Here is a 27263-nt window from a genome sequence, read left to right on the forward strand (position 1 = left end):
TTGCTGTCTTCTTACTGACCTGGCAGCCTTTGTCACCTTTGGCTCAGAAATCTTGAAGCAGAATAAAGAGCTAATTTATATAGCAGACAAAGACCTTACTGAGAGAGTAAGTAGTTGTTGTGTTTATATGAGGTACCCAGATACCAGCTGTATCTACCATACTGTAGCCATTCCTTGCTGGATGGTCAGCCCTGGCCAAGGGATCCTGATGCTGCCACGCAGGATCCTAAGTAAAGCATGCTGACGCTGGTGAGCATGAGGCTGCTGTGGTAGTGGAATTTACCCTTGCTTTTTCATACCCTTTACTCATCGCCCTGTAACCCTCCTTTCTTTCAGCTTAAAATCCTGGACTCCCAGGCACTAACAGGGTCCTTGGGAAATCTGCACGCATCCCTCGAGCATGAGAAAGTTGGGGCTGTTCAGCCTGGAGAAGAGAAGGCTGCATGGAGACCTCATAGCAGCCTTCCATTATCTGAAGGGAGGCTACAAGGATGCTGGGGATGGACTCTTCATCAGGGACTGTAGTGACAGGACAAGGGGTAACGGGTTCAAACTTAAACAGGGGAAGTTTAGATTGGATCTAAGGAAAAAATTCTTTACTGAGAGGGTGGTGAGGCACTGGAATGGGTTGCCCAGGGAAGTTGAGAATGCTGTATCCTTGGCGGTGTTCAAGGCCAGGTTGCATGAGGCCTTGGGTGGCATGGTTTAGTGTGAGGTGTCCCTGTCCATGGCAGGGGTGTTGGAACTAGATGATCTTAAGGTCCTTTCCAACCCTAACTATTCTATGATTCTATGATGAGGACTATGGTTTGTATATAGTGACTGGTGGAATCTTCTTTAACATTTTCCTTGGGTACCCAGAGATGATCCAGTAAGAAGAGCTGAACCCAGGCTTTGCTGAGAGCTGGCTGTTCACCAAAGCTGCGTGTTCAGCAGAGATGCTTTTGCTTGCTTTATACTAATAATTTCTTTAAGTTTTTCTAGGTCTGACTTCTGGAAAACTACAGAAAATTTCTTAAGATGTTTAGGAAGGGTTTTGCTTATACTCAGAGATGCTTACATGGTACACCATGTGTATTGACTTCATGTTTATCCTTTCTGGACAAAAAGCCCCTCCAAAAGTCTCTTAGTTTTCCTGGGGGCATTGTTGGAAAAGGTAATCGTGAGCAGGCTAGAGCAGCTGTGTGAGACTTAAAAGGCCTCAGCATAGACCAAGGATTCAGACCTCCATTTCTCATCTGCAAAGACTCTGCTCTGACTGGTGGAGGACATGGTCTTGCTCACTCTCAACTTGACTTCCAAGTATGCGAGGTTCCCAAGGCCAGGGGAGAGGGAAAGGATGTGACTTGAGCACAGAACAGCAGCAGGCTGGAGTCCTGCACTGCTCTTAGCTGTGGGCTTTTGCCATCTGCTCTCATCACTGGACAAAGCATGTAAATGTTGGTGGCATGAATATGCCAGAATGCTGGAGGGCCCAACCTAAGAGGATCAAGTGCTGTCACGCCTCTTTTTGTGGGACTGATTAACCAAAGCACAGCACTGCACTGACAGAGATGTATTGTTACAGCTCCTCCACCAGCTCGATGCAGCCTATGCGTTGTGTTGCGTAGGTGGGGTGTACTCTTGCTTCTGCCTTTTCTGCATGCCCAACTTGACTTCATGAATTGCAGAGTGGGTGAGAAAGCTCAGGCAGGGCAGTGGTCAGCACTGCCGTGCCCATTCCTTTTGCGTAACTGGGCTGGAGATTTCGGGAGCCCCATGCAGAACCTGCCCTTCCCTGCTCAGTTTAGTAACACAAAAGCCTTGGAAGAGCCTGCTGCTATTCACAAGCCAGACGCTATTTCAGCATTTATAGCCTGTTTCAGTTCTGCCAAAACCAGGGAGTGAGAACAGTTCCTTCAATAATGGCAAAATTTTTGCAACTCCCTTCATTTCAGATGGATTCTGCAACTCTTCTGGTGTTTTTAGTCTCTGAAATTTCTGAAACTTTATGAAGCAGCAGTAACTTTATAGAGCAGCAGTACTTTTCATAACTTTTAAGCTAGCAGAAGTGTATCTAGCAATAGAAAACTTCCCACTTGATGTTCTGAGAAGAGAATCTGTCTCAGTAAGCTATTGATTTTTAAGATATTTCACATATTTTAAGATATTTCACATATCAACAATTTAAAATCCTTCTGTAATGAAGAGGAAGTGATCCTGTGTCTGTTACACACAGTAAAGCCCAATTGAAAATACTATGTAAATGTAAAGTTACTAATTGGTTGTTAGCATAACTATTTTGTACATACTGTAATAATGACATTTTAATTCTTTCTAACCTCACCCTCTTCCTGCTGGAAGAGGGACTAGACCAACTTGCACAGAGGAAGATGACCTTGTCAAATATGATGTGCTTTGTAACAGTCTCCATCATCTCATGAAATAGAAGAACATTTCACATGAAACTCTGCTGTCGAGGTGGGGACAGTAGTACCAGGGGAATGTTAATTGCACTGAGAAGGCAGGATGATGGTTCAGACTCAGCTTTCCCTCTACTGCTTCTGGGTCAGAGTTGGTTTATTTCTTATCAAGACAGTGGTTCAAAGGACATAAGCCATGGGGAAGGAGAGTCAGAGATTAGAAGAACAGCAGGTAACAAATAGTACACAATTAAGCTGTATCCTGTTATAGCTGTGGATTGTGAACTTGTCTCCAGAGGAGTATATGAATTACTAAATAACTGTGAAAAAAACCAAGTTGGGGATTTCTGTTGTGGGTCCTTCCTTGGTCACTGCTTGTTGGTCAGACAACGCTCTTTGTATGTCTCTGTTGTACCACTAGTGTCAACTGTCCCATGTCCTTCACAGCACTGCCATTTGCTGCTGGTGCTTAAGGTAAAGATTATAGCTCTCAGTGTCTTTGATGATGGAAATAGACAACGTTTTCAGATTCCTAATGTCTTATTCTTAATGCCAACGTTGGCTTACCTGGGACAAAGTTAAAATAGTAGCTTTCTGCAGGAGTTGGGAGTCTGGCAAGGGTAGAAGTTGCCTGCCTGGCAGGGAAAACTCCCAGTGTCTGGCTCTGTAGGCGTGGTGGGTGAGATCCAGTTTGATGGTGTGTGACTGGGATTTAGTGTGTTTAGTACCAATTAAACAACATACTTGAACTCTGGTAATGTTCAAAGGGTTGTAAGGAGATTTGCCATAATTAACGTAGACGTAGAAGAGTTATTTCTGTCTTGTTAAGTACTGGTGTTTCCCCATGTAGACATGATGGCGTGCATGTATGCTTTTTGGCATTTCTAGTTTTTAACTTGGTCTCCTTAGATTTAACACTGAAGTGGTTTAGTGTCTAGAAGCAGTGTTTTGCAGTCTCTAGCTATGCTCTGAAGGAAATTTTTGGTTACTTTGTCACAGAGAGGGGATTTTGTAGCATACCTGTAGGCCTACAAAGGAATGCTATTATGTAAAACAGCTACTAGGAGACTCCCTAATCCACCTCCAATCCCCGCATTAAGGGAAACATCCGCTTTACTGCACATGCAGTATTGAATTAGAAATCCAACCTGCTCTCATGTCTTCCCAACCTTGTGTATTGTCTTTCTTTTCTAAATACTACTCAGGTTCTGTTCTGTCTCACCTGAACTAAATACTTTGGTATTTAAAAGCTTTTTATCAAAACATTTCTTACAAGCTTGTGTGTTCTGAGGAGCAAACTGAAATGTTTCCTGAAATGTTTCAGTTGCTGCAGTGGCTGATGCCATATCTTTGTGCAAAGGAATGCTTGGTAGCTTGTCTTTTAGCAATTACACGATAGCAGCTGAACTTCTTGAAATGTTACATCTTTAAATGGTTTAATCCTTAGAGTTCAGGTGTGACAGTTATGTTACACCTAATAGAGGAGAAAATGCTGTAGAAAAACTGAAGCGAATACATTTTTTTGGTAAGCTGTGGGATGCATTGCTGATGATGGTGTTTCCTATGAGGTCAATTCTCCTAGGGTTTACAGTACAATAATAGGCAGATTAATGTAGTTGAAACACTATTGTTGCTTTGTGTCACTGACTTCTAAAGTTCATTTTAAAAAGTGCAGTAGCATCCAGGTATTTTCCTGCTTCTCTACACAAGTTGACTTTTCTAGAGGGATTTTAAAGCATTTTTTGCAGGGTCACAACTGCTGTCATGACCTAAAGGGTTACCCACCCTGCAGGTATATAGAGATTGTGATTCTGGGTTAACAGGATTCTGTAATACACAAGGACATGGAGGTTTTTTACTCTAAATTTCTCCACTTTATTACAGATTGCTACAAATACCACAAAAATCACCACTAACAATTATTTCTGTGATGAGTAAAGTGAATATATATGAGTGGAAAATAAAAATAGATGTGTACGTATAAAGCTGCTATAAATTATTGGCAGCTATCAATAGTATGTCAGCAACCAAGCAGGTATAGTATTACAGGTTGCTAGAAGTTTATCTTTGGTGAAGCAAACTTACCAATAATATAGCAGCAGATGTAATTATGATAAATTACTTATATGCACATATGCATATGTTTACAGTAATATCAGTATCAAGCTTACTGGACATATCTCAGAATGGGACAAACCGTCCTGAAAGTGGGAGGACAAACCAAACCTTCCCTAGTAAGGGTCCAAGGTCTCTTAGGAAGTTTGTGCAGAGTTCAGCCTGCATAGGAAAGGAGAAGTACATGCATCACAGGAAATTCTCTGAGAAAGAAGCTTCATTTTGGATAAAAATGAAGTCATTTTTATATTGTTGAGGATTAAGGAGCTGTAGGACATCACCACTTCAGCAGCCAGTAGATGCTGTTAACTGTTTTCTGTTCTTTAAGGCCAATTTTTATTTTTCCAGACTGTTTTCCTGTTGTTGCAGATAGAACAGCCAGTGGCAGTCACCAGTTCTTACTTTCTGAGTATGTTTTCTCCTTTTTCCAGACTATTTTTCACCTTTTCAGTTGATAAGTTGCTGTTATAGTTCCTTGGGTTTGTGCTTATCAGTGATATCTCAGCACGTCTCCAGTTTCTAGGTATCCAGCTGTGTGCTGCGCATCTCAAGGATGCTTCTGGTTCCCAGACCTAATTGCCAGGCTGGCAGGGATTTTCTCCGTCAGTATTTCAGCAGACATTTTCTTCTGTTAGTAGTTTTCCCCTTCTAACCAGTTCCCCTTTATGTCTGCTCACACCAGCTGCATGTCCAGTTAAGACATGTACCGAGCCTTATGATATTTTACTGTTTCTTGCCCAGCAGGAGATAGGGAGCTGTGATTGATATGCCTGGGAGGGAAATCACGGAGATCTTGAAGCTGAAGCTTGACCTTTTATGTTTTACCCTTTTGTGTGTGTGTGGAGGGGGGAGGATGTTTGAATTTGGACTGTCGTAAGATGAAATCCAAGAGCACTCTGTTCTCATCGTCAAGGAAGATACTCATCTGTAAAGCTCAGTAGATAGATACCATGGTGAAATGTTCTTATGGGTTCTTCTCAGGTGTGCATGACCTCTGCTCTTTGTGATCAACTTCACTTGTTCTGCAGAAGGACCCCTCAGGGCTGGAGAAATATCCTCTAGAAGTTCAGTTCAGCTTGGTGAAATTGTAGATTATTTCAAGGGAGAGAGCAAGGAAGCAGGGAAGAACTCCCACCCCTCCGTGGTTTCTGTTGCTTGGCAAACTTCAAAGTATTTAACCAAACCCTGAGGTTTTACAATGCCAGACCACACTGCTCCCAGAGTAGAAACAAACACTGCCTTAAAGAGTTGGAGGGGCAGGAGCAGTTGTAGTGGGGTGGATTTGAATGCCATCATGTATGTGAGAGCTAGGAAATGCTATGAAATGTGAAGCTGTAGCAATCCTTAATGATGGGTTGCTGTGGTTTTTGTTTTGATTTATGGGAATTCTGCCTTGTTCATTGTGTACCCTTTAGCTCTGGGTCTTTCCATAAAGACTCTCTGGACTGCTTGTCCTAGTGGACAAGTTTCTGGGGGTTTTATTTTGGTTTTAGTAGAACAAGATGTAGCGCAATCAGAGCAACTGGAATTTAAGGAAGCTGGAAGATCTGAGTAAACTTTCAGGGGCATTGAGGTTAATTTATACTACTTGTGGTTTTCTTATGTACACACAGTGCATAGTCACTTCCTCGTAAAAGTAAAAAGAGTGCTTAATGGAGAATTTTTTCCTTTAATGGTCTTGAGAAGATAACATCTCTTCAAGCTTCGGAACTTTCTGCGGTATCTTCATATTGCCCAAGCGCCAGTGCATTTGAAGTGCAACAGATGTTTCCCCTCAGCTGTATGCATGCTCTTGGTCTGGAACAAGGCGAGCCCTTGAAAGTAGGGTAAGCTACTTATGAAAGTAGTTTTCCTGTTGGATTAAAAATTCCTTGTGGACACGTAATTAGGAACAGCTCCATATATAGTGTGCCCTTATGTTCATATCTTTCCATTTATTTACAGGAGGGACAAACCTGCTGCAACAGTGAAAGTTCCCTACTCTGCCTTTGGGAATAAATTTTAGGTTCAGTTGTGGGAGGATAACTTGGGTTTCTGAGCTCCAACTCTTCTTTCTGGGGTTACTAACACAGCAGTGGGGAGATGCCAGCGCTACTTTCTGTCTGGTGGAGTTCAGTCTGTACCCTCATGGTGGAAACTGTGATGTCCTATCACTTCATGTAGCTTTTTCCCATCTCTCCTAATTCTGTGCTTTAAACCTCTTAGTGCTGCAGGAATACAGACAATCTACAACTCCTAGCTCGCACAGTGGATAAAATGATTAGAGATACTGCACAAGAGCTTCCTGCAGAGCAGGGAGAATTTATCAGCTCCTCTAGGGCTTCAGACCTTCTCGTGATGCATATGATTGGAGCCAGAGAGGCTCAGGTATCAAAATCAGCTGATTATCAGAGATTTACAAGGCAATATGTGAAAAGAAACAGAAGAGGTTGCTGGAGGGTATAACATAATACGGAAACCTTGTAAAACAGTGTAAAGCCTAAACCCCTATGTCCGTGGTCATACTGGAATTAGCAAGTATTTTCTGTTCTGGTTTGCTGTAAGCTTGAAATACACTTGCTGTTCTAGTATTTAGTGTTGAGATTGAGCTTAAAAACCAGCCCAGAAACCAAAATGTAGAGCAATGTTTTTGTTTAAATTAAAAAAGAGAGTCACAATCTTTCATTCTTGTCTCTCGTATGCCTATCTGGGAAAAGTAATCAATGATGGTGACCCCATTGTTGCTCTAGAGTAAAATATCATGAACAAGGATACCGTGAGTGACAAAAAAGCAAGGCTAATTAGCCACAAAAAAGCCTTACGCATAGTTACGACTAACTTCTTATGAAAACAATTGTGAGAGCATGTATGTGTGTGTATTTGTATATGTGTGTATATATATTACATACTTACATAAAAATACAGGGGTGCCAGAAATTGATGGGTAGAGAGTTGTGGCATCTTATAAGTTTATGTGAGTATACGGTTTGTTTTTTTCCTACTGATAGACACTGGGAAGAAAACAGATACTCTTTTTTTTTCTTGTTATGACCACAGGATTTAGCAGTAGGCAGTGTTCCTGCCAGTTGTTTCTGTGGGGAATGACAGGTATGTCGCACTGTGTTTAGATACAAGGTAGCTTTTACTCAAGGGCTTATTTTTGATATATTGCATCTGCAGGGGTCCTACAAGGATGCTGGGGATGGACTACACCCAGTGTGTTTGATAGCAGTGGGGTTGAAGCACATGAGAATGGATTTATTGGTTAATGGTGGTTAATTAGCATACTCCATGACCCTGTGTGTGTCACACCTTGCTCCCAGCATGGCTGTAAGCTGCACCCTGAGGGGGGAAAGTTGTATATATAATGCATATAAAAACTCTGGGTTGAAAGTGATGGGGTGAACTATTCTATGATTCTATGATTCTATGACTATTTATCAGGGACTGTAGTGATAGGACAAGGGGTAACGGGTTCAAACTTAAACAGGGGAAGTTTAGATTGGATATAAGGAGGAAGTTCTTTACTGAGAGGGTGGTGAGGCACTGGAATGGGTTGTCCAGGGAGGTTGTGAATGCTCCATCCTTGGTGGTGTTCAAGGCCAAGTTGGATGAGGCCTTGGGTGACATGGTTTAGTGTGAGGTGTCCCTACCCATGGCAGGGGTGTTGGAACTGGGTGATCTTAAGGTCCTTTCCAACCCTAACTATTCTATGATTCTATGAAAAGAAAACTTCAAAGTTGTTTTTCTCTTAGCTTAACAGTTGTAACTAAACATTTTGTACATGATACAGCTGTGGTTTTTATGAAGTGCTTTTTAGCCCTGGAATACTTGCTTTTTTTTGGTGAACGTATTTGGTATAGCACAGATAAAAAAACCTACCTAAGCTGTCACAATTAGATTTTAATTTTCTTGCAGAAATACTTCAGGGTAACTGAATCTTTTTCTTCCCCTTTAATTAACAGAGGAGGAGCTCAGGAAGCTGAGAGAAGAAACAAACGCTGAAATGTTAAGGCAGGAGCTAGAAAAGGAACGGCAGAGGAGATTAGAACTAGAACAAAAAGTCAATGAAGTACTTAAAGCAAGGTAAGAGAAATGTATGAAGCAAGGTAAGAGAAATATCTTCACTGTGCAGCTGAAGGACACTTGAGATATCTGACTGTCTCTGAGGGGTTCTGATGAAAGCATCTGTTTCCAGTCTAGGCTCTCTTAAAAATAAATGAGTAGCTCACACAGGGAGAATCTGTCCATGTTTTTCTGTAGAAGTACATCTTGCACATCCATGTACCCGAGTTAGTTCACCATGCATACTGCCATAAATACAGAAGTGTCCTGTCACTCTTGTACTTGAGATATCCTTCATTTCACCTTTTCTGATGTCTTCTGTTTGGGATCTGGCCTACCTGGAGCTATCAGCATGCGCTGTGTGCTACTGAATGCCATTGCTTATGCTTTTTCTTTTCAAACCTGTGTCATCTCCAGACTACCCAGGACTTGTTAGTCCTGTTCTAGCAGCAGCAAGGACATCCCAGTACCACAGCCCAACCCTAGAAGCATGGGAGTGACTGAGTTTGAGCCTTCCTTGCCAATGCAATGGCAAATGGAAATATGCCTCCCCATACCCCTAAGGCCTTTCAGCCTTGAGGACACCCACCTTGATGATGCAGAGCATAACATTTGAAGTTGTCTCTCCTTAGTCTGCCTAGCTTCATGGGCTTTAGATCTTAACGCCATAGCAGCTGTTTGACAGCCTTGTTGGTCTTACACCACTTGCATACATAGCTGCCTGTGTTATCTTCCTCAGCAATAGCTGAGATTAGTTGGCTGAGCAGTAAGATCTGTGTTTCACCATCAACCGCTGTCATCAGGAGATAGTGCAGGCTGAGTTGGTAATCGCGTGTGATAAGCATTGCCAGTTACTTAGATGTGACAAGCAAGAACAAACAGGCAAAACTTTCTGCTTGGAAATGAGGTGTCCCAGTGCCATACGAACTCTTCCCAGTGTACTGCTTCCTTCTGTACTCATCCTCAGTTAAAAATGCCTTTCTGGTCAAATCAGCAGTCTGTTCACTGGTATTCTGTAGCAGTTGAAATAGGAACTACTTATAGGAAATGTGAGCCTAGCTGCTTTCTGTGTTCTGTTTACCTCCTACTGCTATAGAATCATGGAATTGTTTAGGTTGGAAAAGGCCTTTACAGACTTTGAGTCCAATCGTTAACCAAAAACTGCCAAGTCCATCACTAAACCATGTCCCTAAGTGCCGCACTACATGTCTTTTAAACACCTTCAGGGATGGCAACTCAACCACTTCCCTGGGTAGCCTGTTGCAGTGCTTGACAACCTTTTCTGTGAAGAAATTTTCCGTAATATTTAATCTAAACCTCCTCTGGTGCAACTTGAAGCCATTTGCTCTTGTCCTATTGCTTGTTACTTGGGGGAAGAGGCCAACATCCAGCTAGGCTCCTATAGGAGCCATAAAGTCTCCCTTGAGCTTTCTTTTCTTCAGGCCAAACAACCCCAGTTCCCCCACAAACACTATTTAAAGGTATCAGAAAGTACATTTCTGCCATTACACTTCTATATCTGTTTGCACACCTCCTATCCGTGAATTTACTTAACCTCCTCTTGAAAGTGCTGGAGCTATCTGGTAGCTGTGGAGGCATTGTTTCAGAAACCCACTCTTCACTCTAGTGCAGCAATTTATTTTCTTTCTTTCTAACAGATTTCTTAGTGGTTTCAAGAAGTACCTCACAGTTACAGAATTATGAGATTTGGTTCAGCATTCAGCTTGTTTACCACCCTTAGTCGGTATTTAACTCTTCTCTCCAGACTGAAGAGTTTCAGCTTTTCCGATGTCGCCTGATAGAGTATGCCATCCCTTTCATCAATTCAGTTGCCATTCTTTGACTGTTTTGTCTCAAGATGAAGAGGCTGAGTTTGTTCAGTATTCAGTGTGGGTTCACAAGGCTTTAGACAGGAGGTAAGTTAGGTCTTCCTTCTTACCCTCAGTACTAGTACAGGGAGATTTTTTTAGCTAATGTTTCACACTGATGTTTTTCCAAAATTGGTGATTCCCTGCAAGGTCAGTCTGTGTGCAGGCTTCACCTGAGCTGCCAAGTTGCATGCTCAGAAGGGGCTCTGCAAGGTCCTCTTGTTCCCAAGCCAGCCCCATGACCATGCACTGGGAAGGTGATCTGGACTGCTCTCATGTGGGGTTTGGGGGTTTTTTTGGCATTTTTGGCATTTGACATTTTACAGTTGCTCTTACAGCTGAGATGTGGGAGTGCATCTTTACTGCCTATGCTGGTTGACTTGGATGTATGCACACATAACTTCCATTTTGTGTCTAAACTGGTGTTGCCTAGTTGAGTGGGCTGCTGGGAACAGTGGAAGAGGACAAACTCGGATCCATCCCCAAGCTGAGAGTATCAGTTAGCTTGATACCAGCAGTACAGAGCAATGAGTATTGTTTTATGCTGTTGGTAGATAAAACTGTTGTTGCATGGTCGCTTTTTGTCTGTGACTTGCTGCCTTGAAGAAGTTGCTTGAGATGCAAATTCCACATGCTTTAGCACTAGCATAGAGCTAAAGGCTTTCTTCCAGGAGCAGGTATGCTTGGGCTCTAGGTCACCTACAGGGAAGGGTGAGAATGATCCTATCATTTCTGGCATCCTGGAGAAGGATGAGGAGCCATCTTCCTCTGCAGGGAGGTACCCCTCATTCTGCCCTGTGTCAGAGTAATGAGGATGGCTCAGGGTCTGATATAGCTCACTGCACCTTGTGAGTTATGTGTTTTACAGAGAAAGTTTGAAGGTCTTAGTTTATCCATGTTGGTGTCAATGTCTGTGCCTTGTTGGATTGTGGACAGCAGCAAATCTCTAGCAGGCATGCCACTGCTAAATTAAGGTAGCATGACCTGTCCACATCAATGCCGTGTTCTCATTTAGATATCCTAAGGGTTACGCTAGCCCTGTTAGCTTGGGTATTGCACTTGGGGATTACAGCCAGTTATCCCCTTTGCCCAAGTCTTTTTCTAAGTAGTCTTACTAATATTCCAGCCTTTTGGGGACAGGCAAGTATATGTAAGATGACAACAGAAATAAGACTTTGAAAAATTTCCATTTTCTACCCAGAAGAAAAACCAGGTTGTCTGTGGTTTTCCCTTAACTTACGCTCCACTGTGTGAAATTCTTCTTCCCTGCTTTATATCTGTTTGCACTTCGCTGTAGGCATTCAAAAATACTTCTGTTAGGACATACAGGCAAAGTGTTTGCTCACACAGTCAAATGCATAATCGACCAAATTTACACCTGATGGAAACTCAATTTTATTAAGCAAAGTAACAACAGAAAATAGTCTCTGCTTATGTCAACAAAACCAAATTCACCCTGCTTTTCAATTAGGTGAGTTTTCATATAATCTTTAAATAGATATGCATATAACATGTTTGCATGTACTCTTCTGCTTACAGAAGTGAACTGGGGAAAACTAAACCATGCTGTGGTGTAGGAAGGGAGAATTATTTTAATAGTTGTGGTATTCAGAAGTATTTGTGAAGTTTATCAGTGTATGTAGCTGTATAAATACATGCTGCAAAGTGTTCAGCAAGGAGAAAACAATGAGCTAATAATCTGGAATTGTTAATAATTATTTTTAGGAAGTATATAGGCTTCTTTTGTAGAGTTGTGCACAAGGAGGAGAGGAAGAAGAGGATTTTTAGTGGTTTTGTTTGTCATGGTGTTTATTGTCTGTATGTCCGAGTATTCAGAAATGCGATGGCTTCAGTTGAAGTTTTCCATAGACACACTTCAGAACATCCCAGCATTTGTTACGACAGCTGGAGCATATGACATTTTGCCAGTGGAACAACACATAAATGATTCGGAATAGCCTGTGTGAGCAATGCTTGTTTATGTGGATCGTGGGCTGTTGCTGCCTTATTTTACAAATTATGAACAGGGAAGAAAAAAACCCCAACAAAAAAATTTTGCAACAGCACCCAGAGCTAGCTGTGACTTACGCAAACCTTGTTCTTAGTGACTTTGTGAACTGTTTTTAAGGGGACCAAATGCATCCCAGATTCAGGAAAGTGTTTGTCTTCTCCACTGACTGAGGTTGCTCTTATTTATTTTAATCATCCTGTTCTTTTAAACAGACACAATCTCTAGTTGCATAAACACAACCTAGCCACAGGTTGGGGATCTCTTGGCATTACCAATTACACCCTTTCACTAGGTGGAAAGCGTGGTCCCAGGGGAATTAATGCAGCTTGGTTTTTTCGATGCAGGCTGCGATTAGGAAGCCTGCATAGGAACACAGCTTTTTCTGTTGTTTTGGGGACCATCTATGTTTTCCAGCCTTTTAACTGGCATCAAAAGTGGTTTGTAAATTGTAGGAAAGATAATTCCTCTCCTCTGTCAGTGGTCTTGATGTACTGGCTGGTTCAACATGACCTGGTTTTGGGACTGAGCTTCCCAGTGGGTGCTCAAGCCTAGACTATGAATTCTGAGCTTCCTGGCCCAAATTTGTCTGAGGTGGCTAATTATAACCTGGGTCACAGGTGCAGTAATGAGCTGTCATTAACCTGATGATTCGTAAAGGTCAGGTTCTTCATGGGGAAGGAGTAACAGGCAGATGGCAAGTAAGACATTGCCAAAAAAATGAAACGAAAAAGCACCAAGAAGGGCCAAAGCCAAACCATCATGTGCTCCTGATGGGGCCCAGTGAGGCTGCTATCCACAACTCTTTATTGATGAGAAACGTGGGGAGTAATGACGCTGTGCTGCTTCTGAAAATATACCCCAGCATGTCAAAGGAAGATCCATCCTGCGGGTTCTGATGACTGGTGGTGGTGGTATCCCGCCTTGGCTCCATCACTGGAACCATTCAGGTGTGAGATTGCCCCAATGCCTTTGCACGGCTGGAGTGGATTGAGTCACTGGCTCCTGCCTATGTGAACCTGCTTGTGAATAACTGCCTCCTCTCTGCCTACATGTGTCTTCAGCCTCAATGAAACAGAGCAACAGATTGCAGATGAAAATGCCCACCTATGTGGTGTAACCACCTGATGTGCTGGTAGAGGAAAACAAGGCACTGCTGTGTAATAGTTTGTGCAAATTTGGTGACGTTGATCTCTGTCTGCCATGAGAGAAACAGAGCTGGAAATGGAGGAGATGCAAGGGTGTGGATGAAAGAGCAAGGAGAGGAGGAGGTTTTAGGTGAGGAACCTATGGTTTACATAGAAACGGGGGAAAAATGTCACCAAAACAGAAGTTAATATTTAGCTAGAAAACATAAACTGGTGGAATTTGAGATGGCTTTTGAAAAGAATTGCTGCAAATACAGAAGCTATGTGGAAAAGTTCCAAAAAGGCGTGAAAACAAATGGCTTTGAAAGCAGGAACCATTGAATTCAGCTTCTCCACACTGATAGGTGCCCAGTTATAATTTGTAAATTGGTAAATTATTTCTAACTGTTTCTTTTAGAAATGAGCAAAGATGTGGAAAGCTCATTAAATATGGGGAGTGCTTAGGAAGGGAGGTAATTAGTTCTGTAGTTTCTCCATCATACTTATTGATGTATGTTGGTGTCGAGATGGCACACATTAGCAATGGTCTTTTCTGTATGCAGACAATATAGCAAGATCTTTCCCTAATGTACTTTCTAGAGGAACAGCAGGAGAGAGAACTTATATATCTGTATATATTGATGCAGTCTGCCCAGTACAGTGGGATCCCTCTTCTCACTCTCCATTTGCTGACCAGCATCCCGCTTGGTTCCCTTCCTGAGGAGCAAAAGATGAAGGGAACATTTGAAAGCATCTGTATTGCCTGATAAATGAGTGATAATGAAATTGCATGGCAATTCACTATTTCAAGCAGTAATCTTTTCAATCATACAACTCCCTGTCAAGTAAGGCCTGCTGCAGCTGGTGTTATGTGGTCAAAGCTGCTGCTTCGTTAGAAAAATCTGTCTGTAGGATATATATGTGGATGGCTGAAGACTTTTGGACCGAAGCCTGAACTATTCTCAAGACAGGTTGGCAGTCGTAGGCTGTGGATAGCGCAAATGTCATTTGAAGCTGTGCACATGTGCAGAATGTCAAAAGCATTTGGTTTCCAAAATCTGTTTACTTCTAATGGATGAGAATATTTTTCTTGACTTATTTTGAAAGGTTTGAAATGGTTTTGTTCTAGTACTGTGATTATCAGCTTGTGATACAGAATCTTTTTATTACTGTGGAAGAGTCAGGGCTCTGAAGAGTTTTCCTGGCAGGCATTGCAATATACACAATACAACACAGAGGCATGGGTAATGCAGCAAACTTGATAATGAATTATTTAGAAGTTATAAGATGAAATTGAGCTGTCAGTGACAGGAAACGGCTAAACCACACCTCTCCTTCTAGTGGATGGTATTGCCATGGATCTTAAGTGCAATGTGCCATGGATATTTTGAGTCTTGGATTCATCTTGTCATGGTTGTATTATCTCAGCTATGGATACCCTGGAGGTTCCAGTGCTCCCTTTACCTAAAAGGTAAACCAAAATCATCTTCATCTATAGCACTTCACATTGTTTCTGTTTTTACTTCAGGACGGAAGAGGTGCCAGCAGCTCAGCAACCTTCAAAGCCACAGACGCAAGCCAATGGAACAGGTAATCTTCGTCAGATCTCTGCTAGCAGTTTGATTCAGTTAGGGTTTTTTGCCCTTTCTTTTGATCTTTAGAAGATCAAACCTTGCTGAAAAATGTGCTGGGTCCTGAAGCAGGTTTCTGAAGAAGCCAGATGTGAAAGAACATTTTAGTAGCTTCTTATCTCACTATACGTGATTGTGCATTTACTTTTTGTACTTGACTTTGCACACCTGGGCAAGGACTTTATTTAGTATTGTATAGCCTTTAGGAATCTAATGAAACCTGTTGCCTGGTTTCATCACTCTTGCATGCCTTGCTGATCTTTCAGGTATCGGAAAACAGGTGTAATACATAGAAAAAATGTTCTATTTTGGTCTCAACTGTAAAAGCTCTTTTATGCTATTAACTGTATTACCGCTTCCTATTTCTAAAAGACAAGGCATTCTGGAAAAGGAATAAGCTTAAGAGTTACTATTTTTTTTTGGACACCTACGCTGTCATCTACATTTCTTAAGCTGCTGCTTATTATGAATTCAATAATATGGTGATTTCTGAAAGAACTGAGGCAACAGGTCTCCTGTTTCCTCCCCACACCTATTCATTGAGCTTTTAAATCTGCAGATTAAATTTGGAGTTGCTCCTCCTGAATTCCCATAACATCAGCGCTTTGTTATGTGAACTAGAACCTGCCATTTTTTTCTGTCTTGTACACTCAATTTCTTCCTCGGTACATTCGGAAGTATTAGCATTTCGGAAGCTACTTCATAGGTTTTTAGTTTCAAATGGAAGTGTTGTCTCAGCTGTAAACTCTCACTAAATTCCTTGTTATTCTAGATATTGCTACAATAGTTTGATTCTGTTTTCTTAGCACCAGTTCTTTTTCCCATCTGCATAAAAGCCTCATTTTGGCTGTTATAGTTGGCTGATTAATCTTCATGCCTCTGTTTAATCATGTCTTAAACTTACTGAGTTCTGTGCAAACTTTGATCCTTGCATAGTTGTGACCAGTGTTCTCCTCCTGACATTGCTGTATTGACTTACGTTGCCAAAGAACAGTCTCTCTATTCCCTCTAGACAATGATTTTCTGAGCTACAGGTAAAGTTTAAAGTTTGTGGTCATTTGTGCTGCCTTAAGGCTTTTACCCTTATATTATATCCATATACTTATGTTATATTTTTCCACTGAAACTAACATACAGAAAGTGCGGATCAGTTCATTACTTTGCCATGTAAGACTTTCCAGGCAGTATCATGACTATATATTCCATATATAGCAAGTGGCATATACATTATCTAGAGATGCATATATATCTCTGTGTATACAAGCATACACAATCTTTACAGCCTATAAATGGTAGGAAAGTGGTAATAAAAAAGTCTTTTACAGAGTCTGGCTTAAGTTTCCACTTCCCTTTCCTGTCAAGTTCATGTGGCTGCAGGGTGGGTGCCCTGCTCTCTGCTCAGGAATGTTTTGCTTTACATTGCTTTCCTCAAGGTGACCCTTCAGCACAATAGGAGTGCTGACATTTATGTCAGTCTTTTGTTTATAGTAACCTCTTAACCAGAAACTGTTTTTACAGTTTTTGCTAAAAATTCTTGTTTGTTGGGTTTTTTAAGTAATCTCTGTACTTGTGATAATGTGATGCCTCCATGTGCTGTGCTTAGAGCAAAGCAGGAGTCACGTTTAGTCTTATTTTACCAGCTTTGTGCAGTCAGGGTTCCTGTGCAATGGCAGAAGTAAATTGCACATTGAGTTTCCATGAAGAGTGTCGGTGAAGGGCAGGAAAGTTGTACAAAGTCTGCTTCTCACTAAAGCGTGATGTGTGGGAACAGGGGCAAGCTTTGGATGAAGATGTCGTCTAGTATTATCCTGATACTTAGTGCTTCTTCCTTACAGATAAGCGTAGTCACACAGTCTGTTCGAGACTCCAGAAGTGGTTTTGTGACAAATTTGGGGAGTATGTTGAGGACTTCAGATTTCAGCCAGAAGAGAATACAGTGGAAACAGAAGAGCCTCTTAGTGCTAGAAGGTAAATCTTTAATGTGATTGCGAGAAATTATTGGCTTCTTTACAAGTTGCTTTTTTTACCTCTTTTTTTTTTTTTTTAACAACCCTTTATGTGGTTTGAACATGGCAATAAAACTGAAAGTTTAGAACCATCGCAGAAGGTTTGTGAATGCTTTGGCCACACTACGAAATTTAAAGTTCATTTTTTGTCTGAGGTAGGGCAAGAGTTATATTATTTACCGGATTCTGTCTCATGACTCTCAAACTGTGGACAAAGCCTTAGGCTGAAGAGCTTTCACATTTCAGTCTTTGGTCTGGTGCAAGATAGGCTGTGTTAGTTACTAAAAACACATTTCATAACAGGCAAGAATGAAACTTTATGCACAAACATCTAATTTGTAACTGTAAGCAGTATTTCAATATACCAAATGTGCACAACTGTGCACTACTTGCCTATTTAACAAATTGCTTTTATCCATTATTTTTCAGGTTGACTGAAAATATGAGAAGGTTAAGTAAGTACTTAGCAATATTTTATTTTCTGGAAGTGAAAATAGTTGTTAGTAACCCTATTGGGAAGATTGCTACATTTTAAAATACAGTGTTTTCAAATACTTCTGCCAGTTCATAAGCAGAAATGATTCTGAAACCTGATACAGTGTTTGGAGTGCAAAATAACTTAGAGGAGCAGTGGTTGAAGCTTGCCTTTAATCTTGAAATACATAGGGTATCTCTGAACTAACAATTGCAAGGTTAATTAAAATGTAATGAATGAGGATGGGATATTTTTCCAGTGGCAAGAATAATAGTGTGCATATGCTTATGCCCTAGCTGGTTGTAGTTCACTTGCTAGTCTATGAGCTTATGCTTTCAAAGATGAAGGGATTGGGTGATGCATACCATGAATGTGTCTTGCATTTCTGTCTCTTGGATAGCTGATGAATTACTTTGGAAAGTGGAGGATGCAAGATGGCAGGTTAAACAAAGCAGTTAAGCCCTCCAGAAGTTCTGTTCAGCAAAGAATTGCTAGCCTGAAAAAAATCTATGTGGCTGATTTGTGCTACAAATTGTTAAATTAATGTAGAGGGGAGGGTGAAGTTGAAATAAGGATCTGTAATCTCCGTGTAAGGTCAGTTTTGTTCTCCCTATTCTAATACTGGTATTCCGTCTAGTTTCATTTGGTGTAGAACGTCTGACCTGTTTTCTGTGGTGCACATGCATTGCCTTAAGAATAGCTTTATAAAAAGCACCGTTAAGCTTAGCTTTGAGTGGTTCTTAACTTCCTCTAGGTGAGCTGCAAAATCTAGATCCCTGTTCTCCAGGGGTGCCTGACAATCACCCGGAGCTCTCAAGAACTTTGTTGTCACCAGCAGTTTTCAAGTGTTGATTGGGACCTTCCCTGCAGATTCAGTTTTGGGTGGTGGAGCAGAGCAGGTGGAAGCAGGGCTTGAGTCTGTGACCTCCTTCAGTGCTTTGGGCATGCCCCTTCCACTTACTTCATCTTCTGCTTTGGTTGTGCTGATGATGCTCAAGGAAATCTAGCCCTAGTTGTTTAATTACTTCCTTTAGGAAGTGTATTGAGGATAGCTGAATTTCAAGCCAAACAAATTAGGACAGCAAGTTACAGGCTGTCTCGAGGAAAGCTTTTCAAAGCTGTGAGCTGTACTGCAAATGAGGGTGGGTGCTTCTGGGGATCCCTGTGCAAGAGGAGTTGTCACTCTTCTCAGCAGGGAAGGAAAAACCAGTGTATTCCAGCAGAGAAAGCAAAGGTCTTCATGCAGCACTTCTCTCCTGTTTTCATGTGTCCTGTAGCCAGTTTGCCCAAGTTGCAAAAGAGCTTAGAGGAATAGAGTATAGGAAGGAAAGGTGGTTTTTAGGGAGCTGAGGAATAGCTGCTCTTGCTGTCACTGGCTGATTGTGTGCATCTGTGTGTGGGAGTGATGCCTCTCTCATGCAGTGATAGTGAGAGCAGAGGTTTATTGGGTTTCATTTTTCTTAATTTGGATAAGCCTTTTTATCATTACATATCTTGACTATTCCGATTAATTTTCTAAGTTGTCTGTTTGTCATTTACAAGTGATTTAACTGCTGCCAGCTAATTCTAACAGTTACGGTTTTTCTCTGCTTCTGTTTAGAGAGAGGTGCCAAACCTGTTACTAATTTTGTGAAGAATCTTTCTGCCTTATCAGACTGGTATTCTATCTACACTTCTGCTATTGCCTTTATTGTAAGTTATCCTATTCCTCCAGGAGTAGTAAGAACTTCTTGTATGTATCATTTACTGAAATTCATTGAAACTGCCGTATCTGACTAGGGGTTGTGCTACAGTTGAAAGTCAAATCAAGTAGTGTAATTTCATTCATGTACAAAATGCCAGCAGTTGTCATTTCAGTTATGTTTCAAAGACTCTTAAATTGTGGATTCGGGGTTTATTGTAGTGTAGTTTTGTAACTGTTAAAATAACTCAGGTTCTCTGATTTCTTGTTTCCTGTCTCCCAGTCCTGTAATTTGATGGTTACTTCCGCCTTTGCCAAATCTTTTGCTGTCTAGGGCTGAAATTATGATAGTGGCTGTGTTTGATAAGAAGCTGTCATTTTCCATCAGTGCTCTTTGCCATTCATTAGAATCATACTAATGACAGACAAAATGCATTGACTGGAGGATCATTTAATGTGCAAACATCAGGTTTGTGAGCTAAGTTCAAGCATTCGCATGCTGCTTAAGGAGGTTTGTGGGCCACAGTGATGTAACTATTTAGTGGAGTTTAAATTTGTTTTTATTCTAACTGTTAATTAATTATCTAAATTACTTTGGTCATGGTGTATATGAAACATTTTGATACCAAAGGAATTACCAGTAGTTGTAGCTGAATGAACCTGTCTGGTGAAAATGGCACACGCCTTTTATTAAATGATCCCTCCGTGTAATTTACAGACCCTTATTTAATGCTACTTTGCACAGCGCAGCTGAAGGAATACTGGGGAGGAGACTTCCCCCTCCTGGTGCCCTGTGTCTGTCCCTTCTCCTAACATACAGGGTTTTCTCACCCCTCCTGACAAACCCATTCTTCAAATAGAAGCTGAAAGAAGGAACTTCAGCTCCTGTTCAGAAAGTTCTGGGATGTTGGAGCCAGGACAGTGCTTCACATTGGGGTTATCAGTGAAAACAGTCTCAGCGGGGAGGCTGTAGTCTCTGTATTTTCAGAAGCCAGGAAAGGAACGGAGTGCCTTTTGAGACACTTTGTGTTTGTACTTGTCAAGTAAAATAAAACCTATTTTCCTGCAGTCTTTCCAAGCTTGGTAAAAAGTTTGGGATTTAATTGACCTGTAATAGAGTGAGCGTTTATCCTGTTGCCCTGTGTGGGGCTAGCTGCTATAACCCTTCTTCTATTCCATTGCTTCAGCTGCCATAGGTGAGGTTAGACCATGTTGTGGTTACGTAGCAGGCTCGCAGACTTTAAGGTTTACTTTTTTTCCCTTATCGCTTCATGTATTTGTAGTGTTGGAAGTATTCAGTACTTCTCTCAAGCAGCTGAGAACTAGTTGTGTCATCTCTGGAGATTTGGGTTTTGACTTTACACAAATGCAGTGCTGTTGTCATTCATGGGGTGGCTAAAATGTGTTAATTTTTGTGATTTGAATTGTGTGATTCTGAACCCAGCAGTCCACTGGGAAATGGTATTTCATGCAACTCACTGTGCACCAGTTTGTAATCTGTGTTTCTCTTTGTTCTTTTTTTTATTTATTTCTTAATCTGCAGATTTACATGAATGCTGTATGGCATGGCTGGGCCATTCCTATGTTCTTATTTTTAGCAATTTTGAGGTTGTCCCTAAATTACCTCATAGCCAGGTATTTACTCAAGTACTAGATTATTGTCTGTAATGCTTTGCTCGAAAGATGTTTCATTATCCTTCTGTTGAGTTGTGAACTGTTAGCTTTTCTAATGTGAGTTAAGTCTAACAAAGTAAAATTCAGACTCCTTAATCTTGTTGCTCGGTTTCTGTAATTTTTGACCTTTATAAGGAATTATTTTTGCATCCTCTGACTTGGGTCATCATAAATGATGCTACATATTCTCAAACAAATCCCTCAGCACACTAAAACTCTAAAATAACATTTTGCAGCATTCAGAGTAGTTGAAGAGTATCACCTAAATTACTGAAGCCTGCTGCTTTTCCATGGAGAGAATTTTCACCTAGGCCTAAAATAGCAGTTTTGCCTTTTTTAGTCAATCTTGGCATACTTTATTCAAAGCATCTTCCATTTGTAAATTCAGTCTCTACTAAACATTAAGACTTTCTTTTAAAAATCTATGTTTTATGTACCGAGGGGATCTTTTTAAAATGCTGTTTAGGCTGATGATGTTTTTCCCCTTGATGGTGAAGAGGACCTTAATGTGCATGTTTTGAGTAACTTACTGACTTCTTAATTGATACTTACACTATGACACACTATTCTCTGAAAATTGCTGGTAGCAAATAGGTCCTGAATAGGTTGATGTAGTTTTACAGGAAAAGAAAAAACATTAATAATTTATTAGTCTGCACATCATTCACTTTTGTTATAATACCCACAAGTGGTGATTCTGTGTAGTGTCTACCTAGCTAATTCTTTTCTTTAATGTGTACACCTTTAAAGCTGTCTGTGGTTGGCCAGTTGTGCTTTGGTTATGTTGTTGGTTCTTCATTAATTTGGGGATTATTTCCTTATTTTTTTTAAGTCATAAGTGCTTATTGCAGAAAACTACTTTTTAACCTCTTGCAAATAATCCGTGTTGGCAGGTGGAGGAGAAGTACTTGCTTTCTTTAACTGTTTCCATAACTTCTAGGGGTTGGAGAATACAGTGGAGCATTGTGCCTGAAGTTTCTGAACCCATGGTAGGTATTTGATCAGCTTGTCCTATATGTCTGTGTTAAAAGATGCACCTTTAAGACCTTTCTCTGTGTTTATGTGGGTAGCTATGAAAGGAAAGAGCGAGGTGCAAACAGAGGCATTATATTCTTTTCCTGTCTCTTGCAATTTAGAAATCTCAACTAACCGTATTCTTAGGTTTGGGTGTTTCACACTAAACTTGAAACACATTTCTGGAATCAACGTTAATATGCCAGCCTGGGACAAGTTAGCTCCTGTGGGATCTTCAAGAAGCCTAGCATTCTCTTTTCTTTGTAATGTTTTGAAATTAATGTTTGCATACCCTGCTTTAAGCAGGAAGGGTTTTAACTGTTAACAGAAGGTGGAGCTCTTTAAATTTCAAACCTTTTACTAAGACTTATGCCTTGCTTCCAGGATAATTTTGTTACTCTTAAAAGGCCAATAACTTAAATAAGTTCTAGATGTAGAGCTGCTAACAATAAATGATATTTCTGTGCTGGTTTAATTGTAGAATCATAGAATTGCTTAGGTTGGAAAAGACCTTTAAGATCATCAAGTCCAACCGTTAACCTAACACTGTCAAGTCTATCACTAAACAATGTCGCTAAGTGCCACATCTACACACCTTTTAAATACCTTCAAGGATGGCAAATCACCCACTTCCCTAGGCAGTTTCCAATGCTTGACAACCCTTTCTGTGAAGAATTTTTCCCTAATATTCAATCTAAACCTTGCCTTGTGCAACTTGAAGCCATTTCCTCTTGTCCTGTCACTTGTTACTTGGAGAAGAGACTGAGCCCCACCTTGCTACAATCTTATTTTAGGTAGTTGTAGAGAGCCATAGGGTCCTTTCTCTTCTCCAGACTAAACAACCCCAGTTCCCTCAGCCCTTCCTCATCACACTTGTGTTTCAGACCTTTCACCAGCTTTGTTGCCCTTCTCTGGACCCGCTCCAGCACCTCAATGTCTGTCCTGTAGTGAGGGGCCCAAAACCTAACACAGGATTCGAGGTGTGGCCTCACCAGTGTTGAGTACAGGGGGATGATCACTGCCCTGGCCCTGCTGGCCAAACTGTTGCTGATAAAACCGTGTTGCCCACCTGGCACAAGCTGGCTCACGTTTATGTGGCTGTTGACAAACACCTCCAGTCTTTTTCGCCGAGCAGCTTTCCCAGTCACTCTTCCCCAACCTGTTGCATTGCATGGGATTGTTGAGGCCCAAGTGCAGGACCCAGCATTTTGCCTTGCTGGACCTCATACAGCTGGCCTCGGCCCATTGATCCAGCTTGTCTTGATCCCTCCCTAAAGTCTTCCTATCCACCAGCAGATCAACACTCCCACCCAACTCGGTGTCGTCTGCAAACATACTGAGGGTGCACTTGATCCCCTCATCCAGATCACTGATATGGATATTAAACAGAACTAACCCCAGTACTGATCCCTGGGGAACACCACTTGTGACCATCCACTACCATTCACCACCATGCTGGGCTTTGTCCATGCACCCAGCAAAAAATACGACTGGCCAAGCCATGAGCAGCCAGTTTCTCCAGGGGAATGCTGTGGGAAACGGTGTCAAAGGCTTTACTAAAGTCTAGGTAAACAACATCCACAGCCTGTCCTCATCTACTAAGCAGGTCATCTTGTCACAGAAGAAGATGAGGTTAGTCAAGCAGGACCTGCCTTTCATAAACCTCTGCTGACTGGGCCTAATCACCTGGTTATCCTCAAGTGTGATGGAACTCAAGAGGATCCATAGCCTTCTCTGGTCATGCTAATGGGCCTATAAGTCTGTGGTCATAGACTGAATGCCATTGTAACAGAGTTGCTTGAAAGACTTGCTGTGTCTCACAACCTTCTATTAATATGTTTGCATGTACCATGGAGGAAAAGCATTGAGAACTAAAGATAACCAGCAATGAAAGACAAAAACAGTAGATTTGAAACAAGGGAGGCTGTTTAAAGTGAGAAGACTATTGCCAAGAATGTTGAGGGGTTTCTTTTCATGAGGAGTTTTGTAAAATACCAGTTTCAACTGAGCTTAAAGTTAATGGGTTGTCTCTTTCTTGCCCAAGGAACCCCCAAAAGAGGACCTGACCGTGTCTGAAAAGTTTCAGCTTGTTCTAGATGTGGCTCAGAAGGCGCAGGTACTGTGCTGCTCTCGGACCTGTCCAGCTGGTTCCCTAGAAACAAGGACGTTCATAGCCCAAGTGGTCAAAGGATGTTGTTAGGCAGCATGTGAAAACAAACACTCAAAGAAGCAATACTTTTCTTGACTACAAACAATAGAGACCTCAGAAAGATTCCTGGAGCTTCTGAAATGGCACAGTGCTTCAGACAACTGGTTGAGGTTCTGTGGTCACAACTGTGAGTGAGGTCTGGAGGGGAACAGAAGCAGCTTCTTCTGACAGTGTTCCCCCTAATATATGTATATGAGCTTCTGGTAATGTAGATGAGGTGGCAAATCTTACCAGTGTACTTGGAGTGTGGATCCATGTTCCAAATCTGCTAGTCGCAAAACTGGTGTAGGACACCCTCTTCCTTCAACAATTAGCTGAAGGCTGTTGTCTGTTTAGCTGGGTTAATTCAACAGTTTGAACAGCACATCTCTGAAATAGCCTGTTTTAAAACACACCACGCTCCCCTGAGCCCTGAAATCTGCTTCTTGTGGGAGAGGGTGAAGGGAGGTTTTTTTCTAGCTCCATCAGTTTGATGAGCTACCCTAGCAGCTGAGTGACCCCACCATCTAGTTGAACTACAGCCTTGTGCCATGTCTAACAATGTGCTGCTGCTGAAAGTAGCTTACCTTTCTCTTGCCAGCTGTGTGTGCTCATCTCCTTCCTTCTGCTGGTGACAGTGCATGTGTTTATACAAACATCTTTGGAAAGATGGGAAGGTAAAATTTACAGGTGTTCTGACAGCAAGGATCGGTCAGAGAAAATGTCTGAATAACACTCTTAATCCTCATCAGGGGTCAGTTTGCATCAAAAGTTGTTGGAATTACATGGAATCTAATAACTCCAAGGGTGTATTATAAAAACCTGATAGCGGTGGGTTTCTAGAGAAGCTAACGGTCCAACATTTGATGAATTCGATAACCACTTCCTCAAATTTCAGTGCTCAAAGTGTGCGAAGAAACTTCCCATTGTGTTGCCTCATGACAAAAGTCCTTAACTCTAGGATTGACAGCTTAATATAAAATATTTGCAGTGATGTAAACACTTGGCAGTCATGACAATGGGGTCAGATAGCTTCTTCTGAAAATCCATCTTGAGCTACAGAACAAAGTATTAAGTGAGATTGAAGTCATTGTGTATGGCTGTTCTGTTCTGTATTTGCTTAATTGTGAAGTATATAAATGGCTAAAAATTCGGTTAAAAAATCACCTCTGGGAATTGCATATTACCAACAGAGTAAGATAAGTGTTGGTTTCTATTATGTAGACCAAAAAAACCCACGATAATGCAGGACTTTGTTTTAATTCTCTTGCTTCTTATGCAGAACCTTTTTGGCAAGATGGCAGACATACTGGAAAAAATCAAAAAGTAAGTTATCTGACATGAGTCTTTTTTTTCCTCTTACAACAGGACTTGACCAATGTCTGAAACATTAGTAATAAAATTGTGTTTCTTTTTTTGTTTTCAGCTTGTTCATGTGGGTCCAGCCAGAAATAACACAGAAACTCTACATTACTCTATGGGCAGCTTTTATTGCATCCTGCTTTTTGCCCTACAGGATTATTGGGCTCGCAATGGGTAAACACGATAAATAATTGACCTGCTACAGGTCTAGACTTAATGCGTTAAAACTTACCATGATCTTTAGAGGGAGAATTTTAGAGTTTAAGAAAGAAAACCTTACATTAATAAATAATGCAGTGTTTGAAAGTATTTTCCTTGTGCTTGGCACTGTTTGTCACGTGCATTTCGAAAACCATCTCAGGATATATAGCATAATAGAAAAAGACTGGATAATGCATTTGCTTCTTGAAGAGGGGAAGTTCATGATGAGTTGTTAGCAGAGCTCTTCAGTCTGTCAGCTGTAAGACTTCTGGGAAGTCCTGTATTTGGGGGATTTTTTTCACTCCTATATCCTTGCAAATGAAATATGTGGGACCACATAGAAGGCACGAAGGTAACAGGGTTGGGGGAAAAAAAGAAGAAAGACTTGGTGGGACTAGTTGTAGTGTTTGGATGATGCCCTGACAAAAATTAACAGATTACTGAGGGAGAAGTTATGTGTACTTAAAGTCTCAACTGGGAATTGGGGAAAGAGGGTTTTCACTACAGTGTGAGAGTGCCTGTTTTCTAAGATATAAAGCATGTCCTGTGAACTAAGAATTTTCATTTTTTTCCCTTAAAGTAATGATATAATTAAATTATTATTACTTTTCATAGCAGTGAACTTCAAGTTGTGTTTGCTTGAGCATAAATGTAGGTCTGCTTGACACGGCAATTGAATTAGATATGTGAAGTATTATTATTTTACTCTGACTCTTAGAAGGAGACCTGAATTGCACTCAGGAAAGCTTTGAGAGAGTATTTCAAGCCCTTTTTAATCTGGCAGCATGCAAGGAAATAACTTGTATAATAAGATAAGAGCCTATACGGGACTGGAAGATAGAGTTTAATAGAGTACGTAAGAGCCCTCTGTTGCTGTTTAAATTCTTGCAAGGAGCTGCAGAGATGGACGCTCTGATGTGTTTTCTGTTTTGGAAATATATCATGGTTTTGGAGGGCTTCTGGTAATAAGGAATGTGTGTTTGAATTATTTTGAAGTTCTTCTGTGTAATAAGAATCTACCCAAGTATTTTAAAATAACTGAAGATTAGGAGAAGAATCGAAATACTAAAGTCAAGAAAATGGTTTAGCACTGTGAATGAAGATACAGAACTTTGTTTCACTCATGGACTTGTTAAAACATTATCAAAACAGTGATGTTCTTAATGCCCCTTCAACATGCGTACTGAAGTGGCTTTTTTGATTTTTTAGGACTCTATGCTGGAATCAAGTTTTTCCTCATTGATTTTATCTTCAAACGATGCCCCAGACTAAGAGCTAAGTATGATACTCCTTATATCATCTGGACAAGTCTCCCAACAGATCCTCAGCTCAAAGAAAGATCTAATGCTACAGTATCAAGACGGGTAAGGGTAATAAGTCTTTCTGTCCCTCAGTTCCCAGCAACTGAAAAATCAGATTCCTTTCTCCCTTTACCTTTTCCTTCGTGGCTAGAGCACATTAAAGGGA

The 27263-nt window shown here is 41.0% G+C and overlaps 1 protein-coding gene across 1 annotated transcript in view; it reads left to right on the forward strand.

Moving 5' to 3' along the window:
• The window catches only part of GRAMD4 (GRAM domain containing 4), a gene marked incomplete at both ends in the record, with an annotated part of 72242 nt that overhangs the window by 38193 nt on the left and 6786 nt on the right, over positions 1 to 27263 (forward strand). The window contains 11 exons of the mRNA XM_080623290.1: positions 8462 to 8582; positions 15093 to 15154; positions 17031 to 17163; positions 17631 to 17656; positions 19277 to 19368; positions 20901 to 20992; positions 21972 to 22020; positions 24090 to 24161; positions 25516 to 25559; positions 25660 to 25769; positions 27006 to 27160. Of these exons, the coding sequence (XP_080479416.1) occupies positions 8462 to 8582; positions 15093 to 15154; positions 17031 to 17163; positions 17631 to 17656; positions 19277 to 19368; positions 20901 to 20992; positions 21972 to 22020; positions 24090 to 24161; positions 25516 to 25559; positions 25660 to 25769; positions 27006 to 27160 (956 nt within the window). The remainder of the gene's footprint in view (positions 1 to 8461; positions 8583 to 15092; positions 15155 to 17030; positions 17164 to 17630; positions 17657 to 19276; positions 19369 to 20900; positions 20993 to 21971; positions 22021 to 24089; positions 24162 to 25515; positions 25560 to 25659; positions 25770 to 27005; positions 27161 to 27263) is intronic.

The sequence above is a fragment of the Psittacula echo genome, assembly GCF_963264785.1.
Source record: "Psittacula echo genome assembly, chromosome: 1".
NCBI classification, from domain to species: Eukaryota; Metazoa; Chordata; class Aves; order Psittaciformes; family Psittacidae; genus Psittacula; species Psittacula echo.